Below are 19,171 nucleotides of genomic sequence, written 5' to 3'. Positions count from 1 at the left end.
ATTGATTAAAAAGCGTTAAGATAATAGTATTTATCAGATTTGCATAGTTTTATTATACTGACATTTTTGCTCTGTTACTATTCTGTGTGTATGTAAAGATTTGAATCAAGATCATTGGTAAAGACAATAACGTTTATACAACAACAAAAAACCTCAAAAGTTTATTCGAATTACATAGATATATATATTTGTACACGCAAAATAGGCGCCTTGACGCCGAGTTGCGGACACTAGCCCGTTACACCAAGTACCAAGTAGTACATATATTTGTAGAATTGTATTATATTCTATTGAAATCGGTTAACGGAATGAGGGTAAAATCCAATAAACCGTATGCATCTCCTAATTTGCCACCCTTAAAGCTGAAATATTTTCTTCAAATTTGAAAATTTCTCTAAGGAATTAAGCCTCTAAGTTATTGTTCTATCTCGAATGAATTGGAGCCCAAAGCATGGATTTTTAATGATATTTAGTAATTCTTATACAACAGTAAAAAATACGTAATTAGAAAATTCAGAAAACTTTTCGAGTAAAAGAAAATTAGTGTATGCTTTTCTATTTTGTTACAAATATGCTCTTCCATTTTATTACACTGAAATACAGTTTACACTGAATCTATTATAAAGATGATCATTAGACGAGACACATAAAAAATATGATGTCTATATAAAGTGAAACGTAATAAAACGTAACGTAACATTTTTTTATCTGTGCCCATAAATGTCACGTTACTGACAGTGACAGTGACTCACTGTCAAACAGAGCCGCGCAAACTGTTTTGTTTTCAGGAATTTTGCAAAGTATAAAACATTAAATAAAACTTAAAGGATAAAGGATATTTAATGTTCTAATCAATGAGAATAGAACATTAAACGTGGCGTGTTGTTTTTATATTTAGTGTAAAAACTGACCTGAGTGGTAATTGAAAATGACCTCTATAATCAAGCTTTATTGCCTCTCAGGAGCTGGAGATGAGACTCCACCGTGCTATGTACTGCAAGTCGATGAGTTTAAGTTCCTGTTGGACTGCGGGTGGGACGAGAAATTTGATATGGAGTTCATAAGAGAGTTAAAACGGTTTGTGATTTTGAGGTTGTTTTGGACATATATACAGGGTTCTGGCAAAGACATTTAATATTTGTTCTCTTTATTTAGTGTAGTCAACTAATTTCATTCTTTACCACAAAACATAAAAGTTACTATGCATTTCATTATGCCAGCTATAATTTCCTTGAATGGTTTATCCGCTAAACTTATGTTCAAAGTGGAAACAAAATTATTTGAAGTTTATTTGAAGAAAAAAATTTATAAACATGTCAAATGTGTCTATGTCTCGGCTTCAGAGGACTTTAAAGCAGCAAGTTTACCCTCATTGATTTTCTAACATGCCTGTAATGGCATTACAACTTAAATTACAAAGTTACTAAAAATGGAACTGTAATTAGGGGTGATCACAATAGATCAGTAAATGGTCGCAGTGATGAGGGGCCACGTAGGCCCACTGTGCCATTGCTGGGGAATACCGCCTATCTCATTTAAAAATTCAAAATTAGTCTTCTAGGCCTTGGTAGAGGCGAGAATCTGAAATAGATATAATAATACCAATAACCTTTTTGGCATTGGGAGAGGCGAGAGTCTAAAATAGTTATAATAATACAAAAAGGGTTAAATACGTGCATCGGTATAAATCATAATTAAAATACAGTCAAATTTCACAATAATAATAATAATGTGCCAGTAGACTAGAGCAACAGAGTTCATGCTGAGGCAGAACTAAGAACAACCGGGCGAGAACCAATTTGTGCACAGGAACTTTTCAATTTGGTTCCACCCTCACTGTTCCTTCGGTCGACTAGAAGGTCCGGAACAATCCATTCTTATGTTGTTGATATTCCACCTATTTGTACTAAATGCTTTACATCCTCCTTTCTGATGCATGCGGCAAAGGAATGGAATGCTCTACTGGTGGTAATCTGTATTTCCCGAAAAGTACAATTTGAGGCTATTCCAGGCTAGAGCAATAGGCATTTTTTAGGCAAACACGTCCCATCGTCGGTTAACATCAGGTGAGATTGTGGCCAAGCGTGTATCTACTATATATTAAAAAAAAATTTTAAAAGTTCATTTCCCAAATTGGTTCTATTGGGATAAACCCCAGGGCTCCAACAAGATCATCAATGTTCATAAATAATAATACATAAGTCTCAAATTATTAGAAACCTGAATCCCAGGGTTGCATGTTAACCCGTCACATGTCTTAAGAATCCCTAACGATTTTGGTGCTGTAGCATTCTAGAACCATATGGCGTCCGTAACATGCAGCTGTGTTTTTATCAAATAACAAAAATAAATATTTATTATATAACTGTATTCATCTAGGATGTGTCACAAGCTAATTAATAGCCACGGTGATCATTATCATCTGAATATCGACAATGGTTGATATAGGCTGTGTATCTCTTCAGCAGGAGGCATTCCATATTTTGGGTGAGATGTATATAAACCAACTTCCTAATTGAGAGACCCTGTTAAGTAGTCTCTCTGCATGTTTCATTGCCCGTGGGCATTCTGCATGGTCCTACTAGTAGAATCAACGGCAATGTTCTTTGTCCTTGGTTCTATTAGTAAGACTATAGACAAGAAATAATTATATTGTAGGGGCATTGGACCTACTGATCGGGTAGTAAAGTCACCGTCAATACTAAAAATGTTACTGGTTCTGAACTAACTACAATAGTTCTCTAAGATCATGAGGAGGAGAAACTTCCTTCAAGAAAGATAAATATTACTAATAAAAGAGGTTTTCTACCTATTCTTTGTAATATTTATCCTTCTTTCTATCTCTTGTATGTTGTTACAAGATTATATCTTGCAATATTTTATGAACTGTCACAGGGATTATCCTAGAGAACATTTGTAGTTAAGTCAGAACCAGTAACATTATTAATATTGAGACGTGACTGTACTACCCAATCAGTAGGTCCAATGCCCATACAATATGATTGTTTTTTGCCCATACTCCTACTGGTAAAACCACAGACTAAAAATATTGTCCTTGGTACTACTAGCAGGACTACACAGTAAGACTATGGACAATGAAGGATATGTTTATGTTACATTCCTATTGTTGTATCACATTTTTTTTTTACATACATTTTTTAAAGAAAATAAAGAACATACACAAAATCTTGTCCTTGAAACACTGATCAGTTTTTAATTGTGAAATTCAGGGTTGGGTTTGTAAATGTATACAATTTATCGAAGCCAAGATGGTTAATGTTCTAGTCTTTATTATAATGCTGGAATTGGCAGCCCAATCCATGTTCACTTTTCACTTATGTACCTTCATTTCTTTGCATATTTGTAAAGCACACAGTATCACTAACATTTTTTATTATTACTCATTCCAGGCACATAAACACAATAGATGCAGTATTAATATCGCACTCAGACCCTCTTCATCTCGGTGCACTACCATATGCAGTCGGTAAACTCGGTCTCAACTGTCCCATCTATGCTACGCTGCCGATCTACAAGATGGGTCAGATGTTTATGTACGATCTGTACCAGGCTCATAGGAATGTGTCAGACTTTGACCTTTTTACATTGGATGATGTGGATGCAGCGTTTGATCATATTGTGCAATTGAAATACAACCAGAGCATTGATATGAAAGGTGAGGATTTTTAATTACATATTACATAGTATATATTAAATCGTTGTCTACTTTATTTTAGCTTAAAACAATGTTTCCTATTTTTTATTTATATTTAGTAGCAGTAGAGCTCCTGAAAGAGATTGTCCAGGGAAGTACTAAAGTACTTCCCACCAGCACCTCGCCTATTTCTGCTGCCAAGTAGTGATGTGAGCATTACTGTGCTCCAATTTTGAAGGGTAAGGGTGCTGGTGAAATTAGAGGCACATGGGACTTGTTAACTTATGTCTATACATATAATGTGTATCATAAAAAAAATATTTACGAATAATATTTTCAATCAAATTGAATGGGATGTATCCAGCTGATAGAGCTCTGGTTGTCCACTAGGAAAGTCGAGTGTGCAAAGCCCTGTGTCAGCATTACCTATGAGGTTGGTGTGACTATGTACGGTTGGATAGCCGGAGATCCGTTGGGAATCTAAAAAGACAACTATGAGAATCTAAAAAGGGACTACACAAATGAGACATTCACGTCACATGCATAAAAATAAAAGGGGAGATGGGTTTATAAATATATAATCATTCATCACTGATCTGGTCAATGTAAGTCCTTCTGGGACATACTCTTAAAACCCTTCCATCCACATTCACATCATAAATCTGGTTGGTAATTCTTCTTACATCTATGTATCTATCCACTCTACATGCCCAAACCATCTCAACATTCCTCTCTCTATTCTAGTCACTACATCCTTTTTCAAGCCACATCTTTCACGTATTATTGTATTCTTCACTCTGTCACTCAGCTTTATTCCACAAATTTTCCTCCTTCATCTCCACTCCGTCAATGCTACTTTTATGCTTCTTACTGATTTATAATGAATTTACATAATAATATCGACTGTACAGGAGAACAATTTAAAGTTTTTTTTTTAGAAAAAAAAAATCATAACTGATTTTATTTGTTTATTGAAAACTTGACTACTAGAATGTTTTATGGCTAAAATTTGTTAATACTCAAAATAAACGGTCATCAGCCAGGAAAAACGGTTAACATCATATTTTTACATAAAGACGTTACAGATAAGGAACTAACGTACATTTTGTTTGTAATAAAATTTTGCAAAATTCGAAAAAAAAACACCTTTTGCAAAACGTCTAACAGACCAAAAAAGTGCAACCGGGTTTATTAAACGCTTCCATGAAGTATATAAGTCCATTTGCCCAACAATAGTCTGTTGGTCGTTTTTCCTTTCCAGTGTCGTTATGATTTTTTAAATTGTCTATATCATTGTACTTAAATATTCTAGGCAAAGGTCTAGGACTCCGTATCACGCCGCTCCCAGCTGGCCACTCTCTCGGTGGCACCGTGTGGCGCATCGCTGCGCCGGGAGAAGAAGACATAGTTTATGCACCTGATTTTAATCATAAAAAGGTATGAATCATTCATTGCCTGCTTATTAGCCTCCCCTTTCTCTCTCTCTCTCTTTCTCTCGTTCTCCTACTTCTTTTGATTTCTCAGAAATCGGAAACATTTATTGTATGTACTGGTAGAATAAAGGTGTTACATACAATGTGATACGATATGTGATAAGGTGTTGTATACATAACATTTTGTATACAGTTCTTCCCCAAGTCGGGTGTACAATCTCCTCTTGCATCAGTCTTCATACACGCGTTGATGAGACGAAAGATGTATATTAGGATCGTAATATGTGTCGTCTCTGCCTACCCCGATGGGAAAAAGTCGTAAAGTGTGTATGTATGTGTTTTAAAATTAATATCTCAATTATCTCCTATTTTTAAATACGTGTTACCGTTTATACTTTGCAGGATTCTTTGCAATGTGAAAAATAATTGAAAAGAAAATCTATAAGCTCTAGGTCAACCTAGACCTTCTAGTGTCTAGTAGTCTAGGTTGACCTTCTAGTTTTTCTTTTCAATTATTTTTTTATTTAAAAATTGTTAATGAGGATTCTTCAAGTCGTTTACAGTGTTTAACAATACGTAATAGGTGCGAGATTTTAAGGTTCTAATTATGTAACGTTTGCATACAATACTTTTTATATAAGTAAATAAAATAATGAAACAATCAATTTTTAATGTATATTTTGTTAACAACCCATGACAACAAAAGCCAAAAAACAAAACTTAACAAAAAACTTTTAACCAATTTTTTTTTAAAGGTTTATGGTCTAGTTGCAAGATATTAACTGTAATACTAGTTCTATGTACGTACAGAGCTATAATGAAATTTTTCAGTTTAGTAACGAGTACCATAGACAATAGAATTATGATTTAAAACTTAAAAAAACCCTTAGTGATATGGTTCAGGAAATTATAACTGCCATTAAAGTACAGAAGTAGAAAAATTAATCTTTAATAACTGGAAATTGACTGCCCTTTTACCCATAAATTCTTTCAGTCCTTTTCATATAACTTAAGGGTCGGTAGGAAGGCTCACTATAATCAAAAAAGTAATGTAGAAAGATGGGGGCTACCGATTTAACCAATGGTGTTGTATTACAATTTTAAGGAACGGCATCTTAATGGATGCGAGATAGAGAAACTGATGAGACCGTCGCTCATGCTGCTCGGGGCGATGAACGCGGATTACGTACAACCCAGAAGAAGACTCCGAGATGAGAAGCTCATGAGTGAGTAAACTCCGGGATTTGGGGATACTACTTTGAATTATTATTGAATTGATATTCAATAATTTTTTTATGTGAAATTACTCCACTAGTTTCTTATAATTATTAATACAAAGATCGAACACTCAGAAAAAATTCCTTCGAACCGAAGCCGCGTAGCAAACCGTAACGCAATGCCGACTAAGCAACGGAACGAACCAGCGGACCTCACGAATTTTTCCATGTGCTTGTTGTCGGATCTTTATATTTTTGGTTATCGATGACTTTCTAACCGTAGCGCCATGTATGAGAAATCTTTGAAAGCATTTCGTGCTTAGTTGGCGTAGCACTGTTTGCTCCGAAACGTCGGTTCGAATCCGGATCGAAGGGTTATATATAACAAACCAGTGTAGTAATTTCCCAAAAAAAATAATTTAACAGCATGGTGGTTAAATATTCTGACGTTCAATAAAACACTTAATTAACTAACTTAGCTTAGCTTCGGTCGCGGTGTGGCCTGCACTTCAGTTTAGGCGGTAAAGTGACGTAACGGGAGTGTGAACGCGATGTTTATACTGTGACATGACCTTTTTATAGTACATTATCCCTTTATTCAGTATGAGTTATTATGGGCACAAGAAGACGTGAATCCGTACTACAAAGAAACCAAAATGGCCAGTTTCGCCGAAATTACCAACACCAAAAACAAGATCTGCATAAATTCTATGATACCGTTAGAATGACCATGGAAACGTTTGACTATATTCTTGCAAATATCAAGCCGAATTGGAATCACATTCTAATTATGAACTAATGACATCTCTATTCTTCTTTTTATAATAATTAATAATCCTTCTATTTTTATGGTCGACATGTTTACTGTTGCATATTAGTGGTCTTTCTAAAACGTTGAATTTATTTCCTCCAACGACATCTCTAAATTTAATTGATCGAAAAATAGATATGCATAGGCAACAAGACGTCACTATGACTATTGGAACGCGCATTCACCCCTCGACTGAAGCGCGACACTCAACTTGGCATTTTGATCATGTCGCGCGAGCCGACCGATCACTTGATTGTAATGGGTTAATGATACGAGTACTCACGTCATTCCATCACTTAATTGTCATGGGTTAATGATATGAGTAGTCACGTCATCCAATCCCTTGATTGTCATGGGTTAATGACATGAGTAGTCACGTCATCCAATCACTTGATTGTCATGGGTTAAAGATATGAGTAGTCACGTTATCCCATCACTTGATTGTCATGGCTTAAAGATATGAGTAGTCACGTCATCCAATCCCTTGATTGTCATGAGTTAATGACATGAGTAGTCACGTCATCCAATCACTTGATTGTCATGGGTTAATGATATGAGTAGTCCGTCATCCCATCACTCGATTGTCATGGGTTAATGATAGCTATTATGATATTTATTTATCTATCTGTCTTCCCCAGCAACGATCCTTAGCACTTTGCGTGGTGGGGGATGCGTGCTGGTCTGCACAGACACTGCAGGTCGAGTGCTCGAACTGGCCCACATGTTGGACCAGCTATGGCGGAACAGGGATTCCGGATTAGTGGCTTATTCGCTGCTGTTGCTCTCCAACGTCAGTTACAACGTAGTCGAATTCGCCAAGTCGCAAGTATGTCATTCATTTGTCCGCGTACCATCGTAGGTCATATCATTGCTTAGCATCAGTTGATACTGTGACCAAGCATGTGTCTATTATTTATTTTTCATTTTTTTTTATTCTTTGAATTTTACAGTTGCATCACGTTTTGTTTATTTTATTTTTTGACATTTTTCCGTTTATCGCATCATATTTTAATTTTATATTATGTTCTTTTTTTTATTTAAAAATTCTTTGTTTTTTTTTACTTTTAACCCTTTGTTTTCTATCTATTTTTTATTTTTTTCTATAAATTTTATTATTGCTTTGTCTTCATTATATTTTTATTAAAAAAGAACTGTTTTCATTGTTCGAACCACACTTTGTTTCACATAGAGCGTCGAAGAACTTTAACCCCTGAAAGACACAGCGTTACTACCTAATGGGGTGAAAGTAGCGCCACCATCTTAGATGCTGTTGTACAAAATCTGTTTTACATTAAACAGAGGCGTGTAATGTGTTCCTGTTTTTTGTGTACAATGAATTATTATTATCAAAAAAAAATTAGAAAAACTTTAAGATATGATATACATATATATAAATTTATATGACAAATTTTATTTAACTTTGAATTTTATTTTGGAAAGATTTGCTCCGTTGCTGATTTTCTAATGATCTGAAAACCTAATTAGGTTAAGTGTAATTACACTTTTTCCTTAAAACTACAATTTGAAGTTATTCAAGACCAGCATAATATTTGTTTAGACGGTTGACATCAATTGAGATTTTGGCGTAGCGTTTGTCAATTTTGACATTAAAAAAATTTCAGATAGAGTGGATGAGCGACAAACTGACCCGCGCATTCGAAGGCGCTCGCTCCAACCCGTTTGCTTTACGCCACCTGCAGCTGTGCCACTCCGTGATCGAAGTAACCAGAACCCCAGGGCCGAAGGTCGTCCTGGCCTCCTGCCCTGACCTCGAAGCTGGCTTTGCGAGGGATCTGTTTCTTTTATGGGCCCCTCATCCTCAGAATTCCATCGTTTTAACTGCAAGGTATCGTAAATTTTAACCACGATAAGTTTTTAAATCCTCACACAGACTTTAATGTTAAAAATTACTATTAATGTACCACTTGGAGGTCAAAAATTAAACTCAGCCGTATAAATCGTACAGTATTCAATCTTAGTCTTCCAAATGTGCCTTACGGAAACTAAGTAATAAGAATAAATGGTATATAAGAACAATCAATTACAAACATTGACTTACAATTATATGGACGTCGGGTCCGCGCTAAAAAGTGTCCGAACTTATAGGGCGTTAAAATCGTATACAGAGCGTCATTCACGCTCTAGTCTTCGTTTGTTCGACTGACAGCGAAGCAAGCAAAATTAGACAGTACTGCGATGACATTACAATTTCAATTCAACGTTTTAGCTTTTTCATATTCCTTTACATGTCACTACGTTTAAATAGGTTGACTTGGGACATTTTTTTCGTGGTTTTTGTATTAGACCCGTCGTCCATTTATTTGTAAGTCAATGATTACAAAAGTACGTTATGAGCAGATCTTATTTTAAATAAATCCAACTTATTCTACCATAATCGGCATGCACACATACGTATATGTCATTAAACTAATTACTACAATCAATCAATGAAAACTCAACTATTTATAACGATTAATGAAATTGTCAAATATTGCAAATAAAGTAAAATTACAAAAGAATTTAAAAAAATCCATGAATTATATATCTCAATAATTATTGTCAAAGAATTCTGTCAATTCGTAAAAAGTACTATTTACTAAAAAAGCTATCGGTTGTCTTTTATATTCATTAAAATGATTGATCAATCTAATCTCCTTTGGCAAATGATTATAAATTTTTTGGCGCCATATAATATGCAGTGTGGCAATATTCCTACTTCAGAGCAGAGAAATTGCAAAGGTCATCCGCCCATCAGACAATGTGCCAAGTCCAAATGCTCACTTACCGCATGGTGGCATAAATAGGTATGGTAGCAATGATTCCTGGACGAACTGATGGATGATATATTTGATAAAAAAAAAAAAAATATTTTTAACGTAATTTACATTTTCGTTTTTCTTTTATTTAACAAGATATCATTAAATGTTCGCTAATGTACGAGAAACGCACAAATATTGGACGTCCACAGTGGCCCAATAAATAAATAAATATTAGACAACGTTGCTCCGATCGCCAAGTAACTAAACGTCCGTCCCACGTCCACGTCCGTCACTCACGCGCTAGTGTCCATTGAAAACCAGCGTCACAGCCCATTCTAGGCTGTGGCTTTAGTTGAATGAGATGCTTTTGTTTACGCCACAGCCTAGTATTAAATTATACAATAAAATTAGTTGTTTTGTTTAAATATTAGCTATGCTGTTTTCTGTGTTAATTATTGTATATTTTATTGTTATATGTATAGATAGATAGTACAGGGACTTTTTTAGTTTGTGACCTTATTACATTAACTGCCTCCGGGGCCAAACGATTACTATGCTGGACAGCCACGCAGAGGTCCCGGGTTCGATTCCAGGGCCGGGAAATAAATGTATGCCCATTTATTTCTCTGGTGAGTTTGGGTGTAATTTGTATTTGTCTGTGTGTGTCCATGGCACCCGCGATACAGGGTTTTCCTAGTGCGGGGTTATGTTGAGAGTATGGGTTGTTATTATTATTATTATTACTGGAATAGTTGTCTGACACTATTATTATTTTAAAAAAACACTACATATGCCAGATAACGTAATATCCATGTAAAAATCTCCAGAACGTCTCCCGGTACGCTAGCCCGCGAGTTAATAGAGAAAGGCGGTGATCGAGTCATCGATCTCACGGTGCGAAAGCGGATGCGACTCGAAGGATCAGAGCTGGAGGAATTTCTGCAGCAACAGAGGCTGAAGGTCAACAACACCATCAAGTGAGTTAACGTTTCTTTTAACCTGAAAGCCCTCGACTTTCCTTTGGTTCATTTAACCTTTTATTTCTACATTCTTTATGTTATTCATACTGGCAAACAACCGACCGCCGACGAAGTATAACGGTCACCGCCAAAATGGTAACAGCCGCCAACCAAGTATAACGGTGGCCGACGAAGTGGTAACGCTTTTAACGATAACATAGAAACGGTCGTCGACAAGGTGTAATAGTTTCCGACAAAGTGTACCGGTCGCCGATAAAGTAGTAATGGTCGCGCCCCGAAAAGAGCTCTCCGAGTCTCCAGGGTTCTACCCGTCCAACCAAGGCATCGCTAGTGGTGAAAATTTGTATCCAAAACCTTGATTCGATAAGTGTACTTGTCACGAACAAAATCGACTCATCCGAAGAACAGAGTCCGATGTGATTATATAGCGAAAAGAGAATAAATACGTTACATAATAATTTCATTATTCAAACTAAGGCCTACGTAAAGGTGTTTTGAGAATTTATATCGACCCCTCAGACGTAAAGTATCGTATGTCGAAATTGCCAAGTTTACAGGGAAGCGTTTTAAAGTTCTGAATTCACTGAAATGAACATAACACGTGACTTTTTTAATGCGACGTTTTATTCGGCAAAGCTTATTACTCACATAGAGTATTATAAAATCCTAGATATCGGTTAGATGATCTATGGTGATCACTCTTTCAGTGAATTCAGAACTTTAAAACGCTCCCTTGTAAACTTGGCAATTTCGACATACGATACTTTACGTAGGAGGGGTCGATATATCTTGTTTCGTTTCGGAAATTATAAAATTCAACAACAGTCGATCTGACATTCACGGCGAAGAAGAACGAACGAAATGTACTATGTCCTGAGAATAAGTAGCCTTGCACATAGACCTTTGTTCTACGGATTTGTCGAAATGCCTCTTTTGTTCCAGAGAAGAAACAGCTGGTGTGTCTTCCGACTCTGACTCGGACGGCGAGCTCGAAATGTGGGTCGTGACGGGACGACACGATATTCCGGTACGACACGACACCCGTCCGACTGGGTGCTTCAAGAGCAACAAACGACATCACGCCATGTACCCCTTCCACGAGGAGAGAACTAGGGCCGATGACTATGGAGAGATAATTAAGGTAATTACGTTAAAAGTCGGTACTAACTCAGCTTCAATCTAATTTTTTCCCGTACTAATGCGGTCCATTTTGCTTGCCGGGACCATCGAGTATATAAACAGAAATAGAGACGAAATAAGGGCCATATATTCCTGGTAACACATTAGCGATGTAGCTCTTATAATTATATTTTTAATAATATCAAGTGATTGGACAAACAAGTCGTGCGCCTGATGGAAAGCTACACACCTGTCCGAAACAATTGCAGTGCCACTCAGAGCTTTAAATCGCAAAGATCTGAGGGGCATTGCCGCTGCGCCCGTCACCCTGAGACATAAGTTGACAAGTCCCATGTTCCTGTAATTTCACCAGCACCCTTCCAAACCGGAACCGGAAATGCTCACATTACTGCTTGGCCGCAGAAATAGATGAAGTGGCAGTACTTCCCTGGACGAACTCTTCACAGGGACAGTATATAATGTTATATATATACAAATAAAAACGATCCCATTATTCGCAGTACGATTAATTTCATATTTTATTTTCAAATCATGTTTTCTCAATTCCTTAATTTTTGAGTCTAGATAAGTTAGTGGCTTCGTTCGAATCCTAGCATATTCACTTGTATATTTAAAATTATTCCATTATATTTTCAGCCTGAAGACTACAGATTAGCAGAAATAGTAGACGCAGAAGGTGAAATCCGGGACGTTCCACCAGCACCTCCGCAGAAACAGGAACCTGATGGTAATTCGATTTGGAAGTATTTTTGTTTCTCTCCGTGTTGATGTGAAAAAACATCTAAACATTAAATAAAAAACAACTCGATTCTAAGCAATGTAACGTGTGCTTTGTATTTAAACTTAAATTCGTCTAAAAACAATTGAAAGTGCAGCTTAAAATAATTCTAGTCAGCATTGACTTACAATTATATGGACGTCGGGTCCGCGCTAAAAAGTGTCTGCACTTGTAAGGCGCTAAAATCGTATACAGAGCGCGACACTCCGCTCTAGTCTTCATTTGTTCTACTGACAGCGCGATACTGCGATGACATTACAATTTAAATTTCGAATAGGTTGACTTGGGACATTTTTTTCGTGGTTTTTGTATTAGACCCGTCGTCCATTTATTTGTAAGTCAATGCTAGTCAGGGTTATTTTTTATCAAGTTATTCAATAATAGGTAAGCAAATTACACTTGTAATCGTCTATTTGATTAATCCCTACTACTCATAGGTAAGGTAAACATGCGTGAGAAGAATTAGTAAAAAACTCTTGTGGTTGCGCCTTGTAAATGGACACTTGTACACATTTATCTTTTACAATATTTATTTCAAATATTTTTGTCATCCAAGTACTTTTTCACCGACTTCAAAAAAGGAGGAGATTCTCAATTCGGCTGTTGTTTTTTGTGTGTGTATATAATGCGATTACGCGACTGCTTGTGAACCGATTTTGTTGATTCTTATTATGTTGGAATGAGGGTACCTGAGTTTAGTCCCATTTAAATTTAAAGAAAATGTTCTACCTCTGAAGATACTTAATTAGGGAATGAATCCGGTTTCGCGCACTTTCCGGTAACCGATTTCAATAAAACTTGGCAAATATATTGAATTCCACGTACTTTCAATGTTCTTTTTTTTTATAAAAAAGATATAATTTAAACGTTTTATTTCCCTACAGTTTTAAACCTCGTAAGTAGCAAAATATCAACAGGAACCTTATTATGAAGGCGAATACATTGCCCTTTTAATGAATTTGTGACTTTGTCTAGTCAGTCTGCTTTTTTTATCCAAAAATAAGTACGCATTTGACCTCCATCTTATCGACCATGGAGCTAGTTTTAATAAGTAATCAAGTTATAAATAAGTAAATAATCACCCCATAGCCGTTCGCCATTTAAAAATGTGGTAATATATCCACAACATAGGGGTGGAACCCCAGCCTACGTCTGGTCCCCCGACGATAAAAAGGGGAATGGGGAATTCGTTCAATTCCATCGCACACTCCATGGTAATACTGTGAAGATACCAGCATATTTCCAAACACTAACAATTAATCCTAATTATTTTACATACGTATAAAGTACGCAACGATATCTTTTAACACGTTCGTCGCCTAGTAGAATTTTCAAAAATGTCCAAACTATGACATTGGCTTATATGACTGTTTTTGGTCTCATTTGTATACGCATAATTTTTTTTGCCATATTTCATTATTTGCGCCGGGCATTTTAACCCATCGCGGCCTAAACGCAATAATTATTACATTTAGGCCGCGCCGTTCACAATGCCAGGCAGAGTATGTACACGTAATGCTCGATCGATGTTTACCTAAAACTAACGTATGTCTTTCATTTGAAATTTACATTTCACATTAACCATTTTTTTTGCTTAATTTGTAACTTTTAAATTAAATTTCAAATTAAAGTAATTTTTTTTTTATTCGAAATATATACACTTATTCCTCTTAGTCTAGAAAAGTATGTATGCCATCAAAAATCCTAAAAACCAAGTGGCAACAGTAGTTCATCAGGGCCACGCCGGTCATGTTATGTGGCTAAATACGTAGCGTTTGCCACCTGAGGCGTGAACGAGCATCGCAAAGCTAGGTGCGCCGTGCTGGTCATTTTAACCCACCACGGCCCCAATAGGATGCCGGTCATTTTGATGACCTTGATGATTTGGATGACTCTTTAAATAACTTTTCACGTACAATTTTACTTCCCTATCGATAGTATATCTCTCAGGGCCCCACGCCCACCGACGGGGTGGTTTGGCAGAGGATCCTTCGGCATTCCTACATGTAAGCACACACCGATGGCAATTATGCCGTGGTATGCCTAGGTTTACCTAAGCGTCTTTAAGCATGCCGAAGCATTCTCTCTCTCTTGAGTCTTGCCGTGCGTGCCTCCCCTCACCCCGCATATTCACAAAGTTAACTGCTTCCGTGGCTGAACGGTTACCAAGCTGGATTGCCTATTATGGATAAAGGAATATTTCTGCCGTCCACTAACTAAAAGGCGGCTAAGTGACAAATGGTCAAATATCCGTTTTAATCAGAAGAAAATAAAGCACAAAACTCACTTTTAAAAACAGTTACAATTAAGTTAACGCGTTCAACTAATCGGACCTTACCCTAACGATGCATAGCTGAGATATCATTTAACAATTTTGAATATTCTGAGACTGGGTTATGGTTTGAAATAATATCTCAAAATTCTATTTTGTTACTTAGCCGCTTTTTAGTTAGTGGACGGCAGATTTGTACGGTCTACATTTATTTATCTCGTGAGTTTGAGTGTAATTTGTAGTTATCTATGTGTGTGTCCATTGCACCCGCGATACAGGGTTTCCCTAGTGCGGGGCTATAATAATAATAAGCATTTATTTCGGACCTGAATCCATATATAATTAGCAACAGACTTATAAACTATGTTAGTAATTTACATTGTTTACTTTATTCCATAACATTTACTTATGTACATATTAACGAGTACTTTCATTTTACAGCCCACTTAGAGGGCACTACATGCAACGAGTTGAGACGTTCATTGAAAGGACCATCAACTCTATTTGCTACTGTAGTAAGGAGGCTGTTGGTGCTGGCGCGCACCCGCTGCATTAGGGAGGCTTGTCACTTTCTTAAAATGGATTGGAAGCTATCCGTAAAGGCTTCTGCGAACATTGCTGACGCGCTGCAGTAGCGCGGCAGCCCCAACAGCATCCTGAATGCATTATTATATTGGACACGTAGGGCGCTGTATGCCTTCTGAGTAAATGCCGTCCACAGATTGCAGGCATAAAATGATTGGCAGTAGGTTTTAAATAAGGTGACTTTCACTTCTACTGTACACCTTGCAAATCTACGGATCAACATATTACTTCTAACAGCCAGCGCCCTACGTTCCCTCTCTAAGTCCATATCATCTTTAAGCGACTCGGTGACCCAGTGCCCCAAGTATTTAAATTCCGACACTGTTTCAAGTGTAGTGCCCCCGAGAGTGACTGGCGGCACAGAACGATAGTGTTTAGCACCTGACTTGAACACTAGCATTACACTTTTGTTTGCGTTATACTTGAGGCCATGAGTCTCCGCATATCTCTCACATATTTTTAACAATTTTCTAAGGGCACTAATCGAGGGGCTCAGCAGCACCATGTCATCGGCATAACTAATGTTGTTGACATAGTTACCGTCAATTGAACACCCCACCATGGCACTACTAAGCTCCTCGATCAGGCCGTTCACATAAAGATTAAATAGCTTTGGGGAAGTTACCCCCCTTGCCTCACCCCGCACTCAAGTCTGTATGGTTCCGATAACGAGCCTGCCCATTTCACCACGTTACGTTGATGAATATACCAGTGTTTTAAGAGTTCAATTAACTCACTAGGCAGCGAGGTATCGTCACACAGCTTTTGAAACAGGCGATTATAAGACACCATATCGAAGGCTTTCGAAAGATCTAGAAAGCACGTATATACGGGCGTTTTACGGGCAGTGTAATATTGAACAGTGTGCTTCAGACAAAGGATAGCTGTCTCTGTAGAGAGCCCAGACCTAAAGCCAAATTGGCATCATTGAGAACGAGGTGTTCATCCAACTCCTTGTCGAGCACACCGTCCAACACTCTAGCCAGGATAGTGGCCAAGGGTATGGGTCTGTAGTTGTTTACGTTAGACACATCTCCTGTTCTATTCTTTACAAGGGGTACCACCAGGGTTTTCATCATGTCTTCAGGTAAATAGGAGTGACTTATACATAAGGTGTATAGCATGGCAAGTACTCTGGGTAGATGCACACCCGCGTGCTTAAGGTGTTCTACACTTAGAGAATCATGCCCAGGTGATTTTCCTCGCGACATGCCTCTTAGAACTGAATCTATATCTTTAGATGTAAACTTCACATATGATTTATTATTAGTTTCCCTACACCTGGCTATGCGCATTATTATTATTGTAGCAGCACTCGGCCTTCCGAACCATCCCGAAGGCTGCCTAGGCCTTCCGGAAGCGAATAGGATTCGCTCTAAGCGTACCACAGCTTCATATTGCATCTACGAGCATTATCATTTAAATTGCAACTACAAAGTCATAATCTTAAGGTATATTATTATTCGTCACCTAAGAACCTCTTCCCGTCGTGTCCCATCAGTGGGTGCCGGGCCTTAAAGTGTGCCTTTTGGCATAGACTTCCTCCAGATCTCTCCAGTGCCTGATCTATCAAGAGCTACTCTTCTCCAATAAGGACATGTAGCCAACTTACAGGCAATCTTCTCAGTTTTGATGCTGACACCCTGTATTAAATTTTCCATCATCAACTTGTGACGATTTTCCCACGTAACAGGTCTATATCCATTTTGCTTGATCAACTTCTATAAGAACGTCGATTATTAGATTGGTTCGGTTCCTTATGCTGTTGGTTTCAGGCCACCTTTCACGATGAGAGGGCTTGGGCTGAACTTCACAAACATCATTAAATTGCTTTACAGATGTGTCCAGGTTTACTCACAATGTTTTCGTTCAGCAAAAAGGTCATGGTAAATTTTAAATTTGGCACATAAATTCCTAAAATCTCTGAGATGGAAGCCCATAATCGGACCTGCAACCCTTTCCGTGAGAGACCGTAGGTCAAACCCTTCGACTACGTGTCATGTTCTAAGGTTTTCTTAAAACTTATTATCTCGGTTTTTGTCCAGAGGAAATGATAGAAATTCCAAGCAAATGCATCACCGTCCAACGCCAAATCCACGTGAAGGCCAACATCCAGTACATCGAGCTGGAAGGAAGATGTGACGGTGAATCATTGCTGCGTGTTGTGTCACAGGCGAAACCACGAGCTATTGTTGGGCTAAGAGCTAATACTGCATCTTTATTAACACTTAGGTATGTATTGTTCAAAAAGCGGTGGTAGCCTTGTAGGAAAACGATTGCTTCTTAATAGGGGATCAGACAACATGAAACTCTTTGAATTGTTAAGTACTTGAAGTTGATTAATTCAGAACATTGCATTTTACTAAATATTGTGTGAAAAAAGAATTTATTAAATTTGACATCACAACATTCGTGACATGACAACATCTGTTATCCCGATTTTTCTTCTTAATTTCGATCTTTCTTTTTCCGATATAAGAAACTAAGACGGATCAGCATTAAAAAAATTGACAATATCATTCATTTTTGTGGACAACCAAAAAGTGTTTGACCAAGACATTGATGATGTAAATTTTTTTTTTCATAAAAAATTACTTAATGGTTCCTAAGACAGTTTCTCTCTATCTCCTATGGTTTCATATTTCCCCATTCTATCCCTTAAAAAAAATCACAGTGTATGCAGCGAAGAAAAATATTATTTTGTTTAAGTAAATCTTTCAAATTCCAAATTATATTTAGATATAATTAAAAAATTAAGTCAACTTAGAAGGTGTAATAAATTCTGGACTGTTCGTATAATTTAAAGTTTACCCTGCTGGCATATCATTGAAAGGAAAAACTTATTATTGCAAATAACAACGTTTAGATTTTATATTGAAATTTCATTCAATGTGCTGCCATCTAGCAGTCAGTGGCTGAACGACGACCGATTCGAGGTGTTATCTTAGTTCTCCAAAAAAGAAGTTTCGTTTCTTGTAACAAAAAAAATATTACGATAAAAAGAAAATTTACTAAAGTTAAATAATTTTAGACTTAACGATGATATGTAACATCACCACATAGATAATAATTACAAGTGCGTAGTCGCACAAAACGATAGTTCGTTTTTACACTCCATTATGGCATAACGTACAAAGCGAAAATGGCTGACTGCGTTTAAGTATGTGGAACTTTGCGTACTGTTGGCACACGTGTAACACAAACGCAAACTAAGCAGTTTTACTGTATTTATTGTTTGATGATACCGCATTAACATTTTAAGCATAAACATTGGACACAAATGTACATAGAGCCTTTATAATCAAACAGAAATGTGGCGTATCATCTTAAACTTCGCCTGTCTTAATTGCACCCATACAGTGTCAGTATTTTTTAATATAAACACCTCGGTAATATTTATCAACGTGTTCTCCAGCAAACACTGCGAAGCGGAAGGCATTGAAAAGATCTACATTCCGAAGAAAGGAGACGTCATCGACGCCACCACTGAATCACACATCTACCAGGTAAAAGTTTTTACCTGTCTTTCCTTCTCTCCTCT

General features: G+C 37.1%; 1 protein-coding gene across 1 annotated transcript in view; it reads left to right on the top strand.

Annotated features, from left to right (window-relative positions):
• The first annotated feature begins 766 nt into the window (after window positions 1-766).
• The window catches only part of LOC113226685 (probable cleavage and polyadenylation specificity factor subunit 2), an 18,879-nt gene continuing 474 nt past the window's right edge, over window positions 767-19,171 (top strand). The window contains exons 1-11 of the mRNA XM_026459407.1: window positions 767-1,077; window positions 3,411-3,676; window positions 4,968-5,092; window positions 6,194-6,314; window positions 7,755-7,942; window positions 8,739-8,962; window positions 10,703-10,852; window positions 11,798-11,996; window positions 12,632-12,722; window positions 17,676-17,862; window positions 19,046-19,142. Of these exons, the coding sequence (XP_026315192.1) occupies window positions 929-1,077; window positions 3,411-3,676; window positions 4,968-5,092; window positions 6,194-6,314; window positions 7,755-7,942; window positions 8,739-8,962; window positions 10,703-10,852; window positions 11,798-11,996; window positions 12,632-12,722; window positions 17,676-17,862; window positions 19,046-19,142 (1,797 nt within the window). The 5' untranslated portion in view covers window positions 767-928. The remainder of the gene's footprint in view (window positions 1,078-3,410; window positions 3,677-4,967; window positions 5,093-6,193; window positions 6,315-7,754; window positions 7,943-8,738; window positions 8,963-10,702; window positions 10,853-11,797; window positions 11,997-12,631; window positions 12,723-17,675; window positions 17,863-19,045; window positions 19,143-19,171) is intronic.

Source organism: Hyposmocoma kahamanoa, unplaced genomic scaffold, assembly GCF_003589595.1.
Source record: "Hyposmocoma kahamanoa isolate Upper Pololo Valley unplaced genomic scaffold, ASM358959v1 192, whole genome shotgun sequence".
In the NCBI taxonomy this organism is placed as follows: Eukaryota; Metazoa; Arthropoda; class Insecta; order Lepidoptera; family Cosmopterigidae; genus Hyposmocoma; species Hyposmocoma kahamanoa.
The sequence above is the reverse complement of the archived record's forward strand: the minus strand, read 5'-3'. Positions and strand labels throughout refer to the sequence as shown.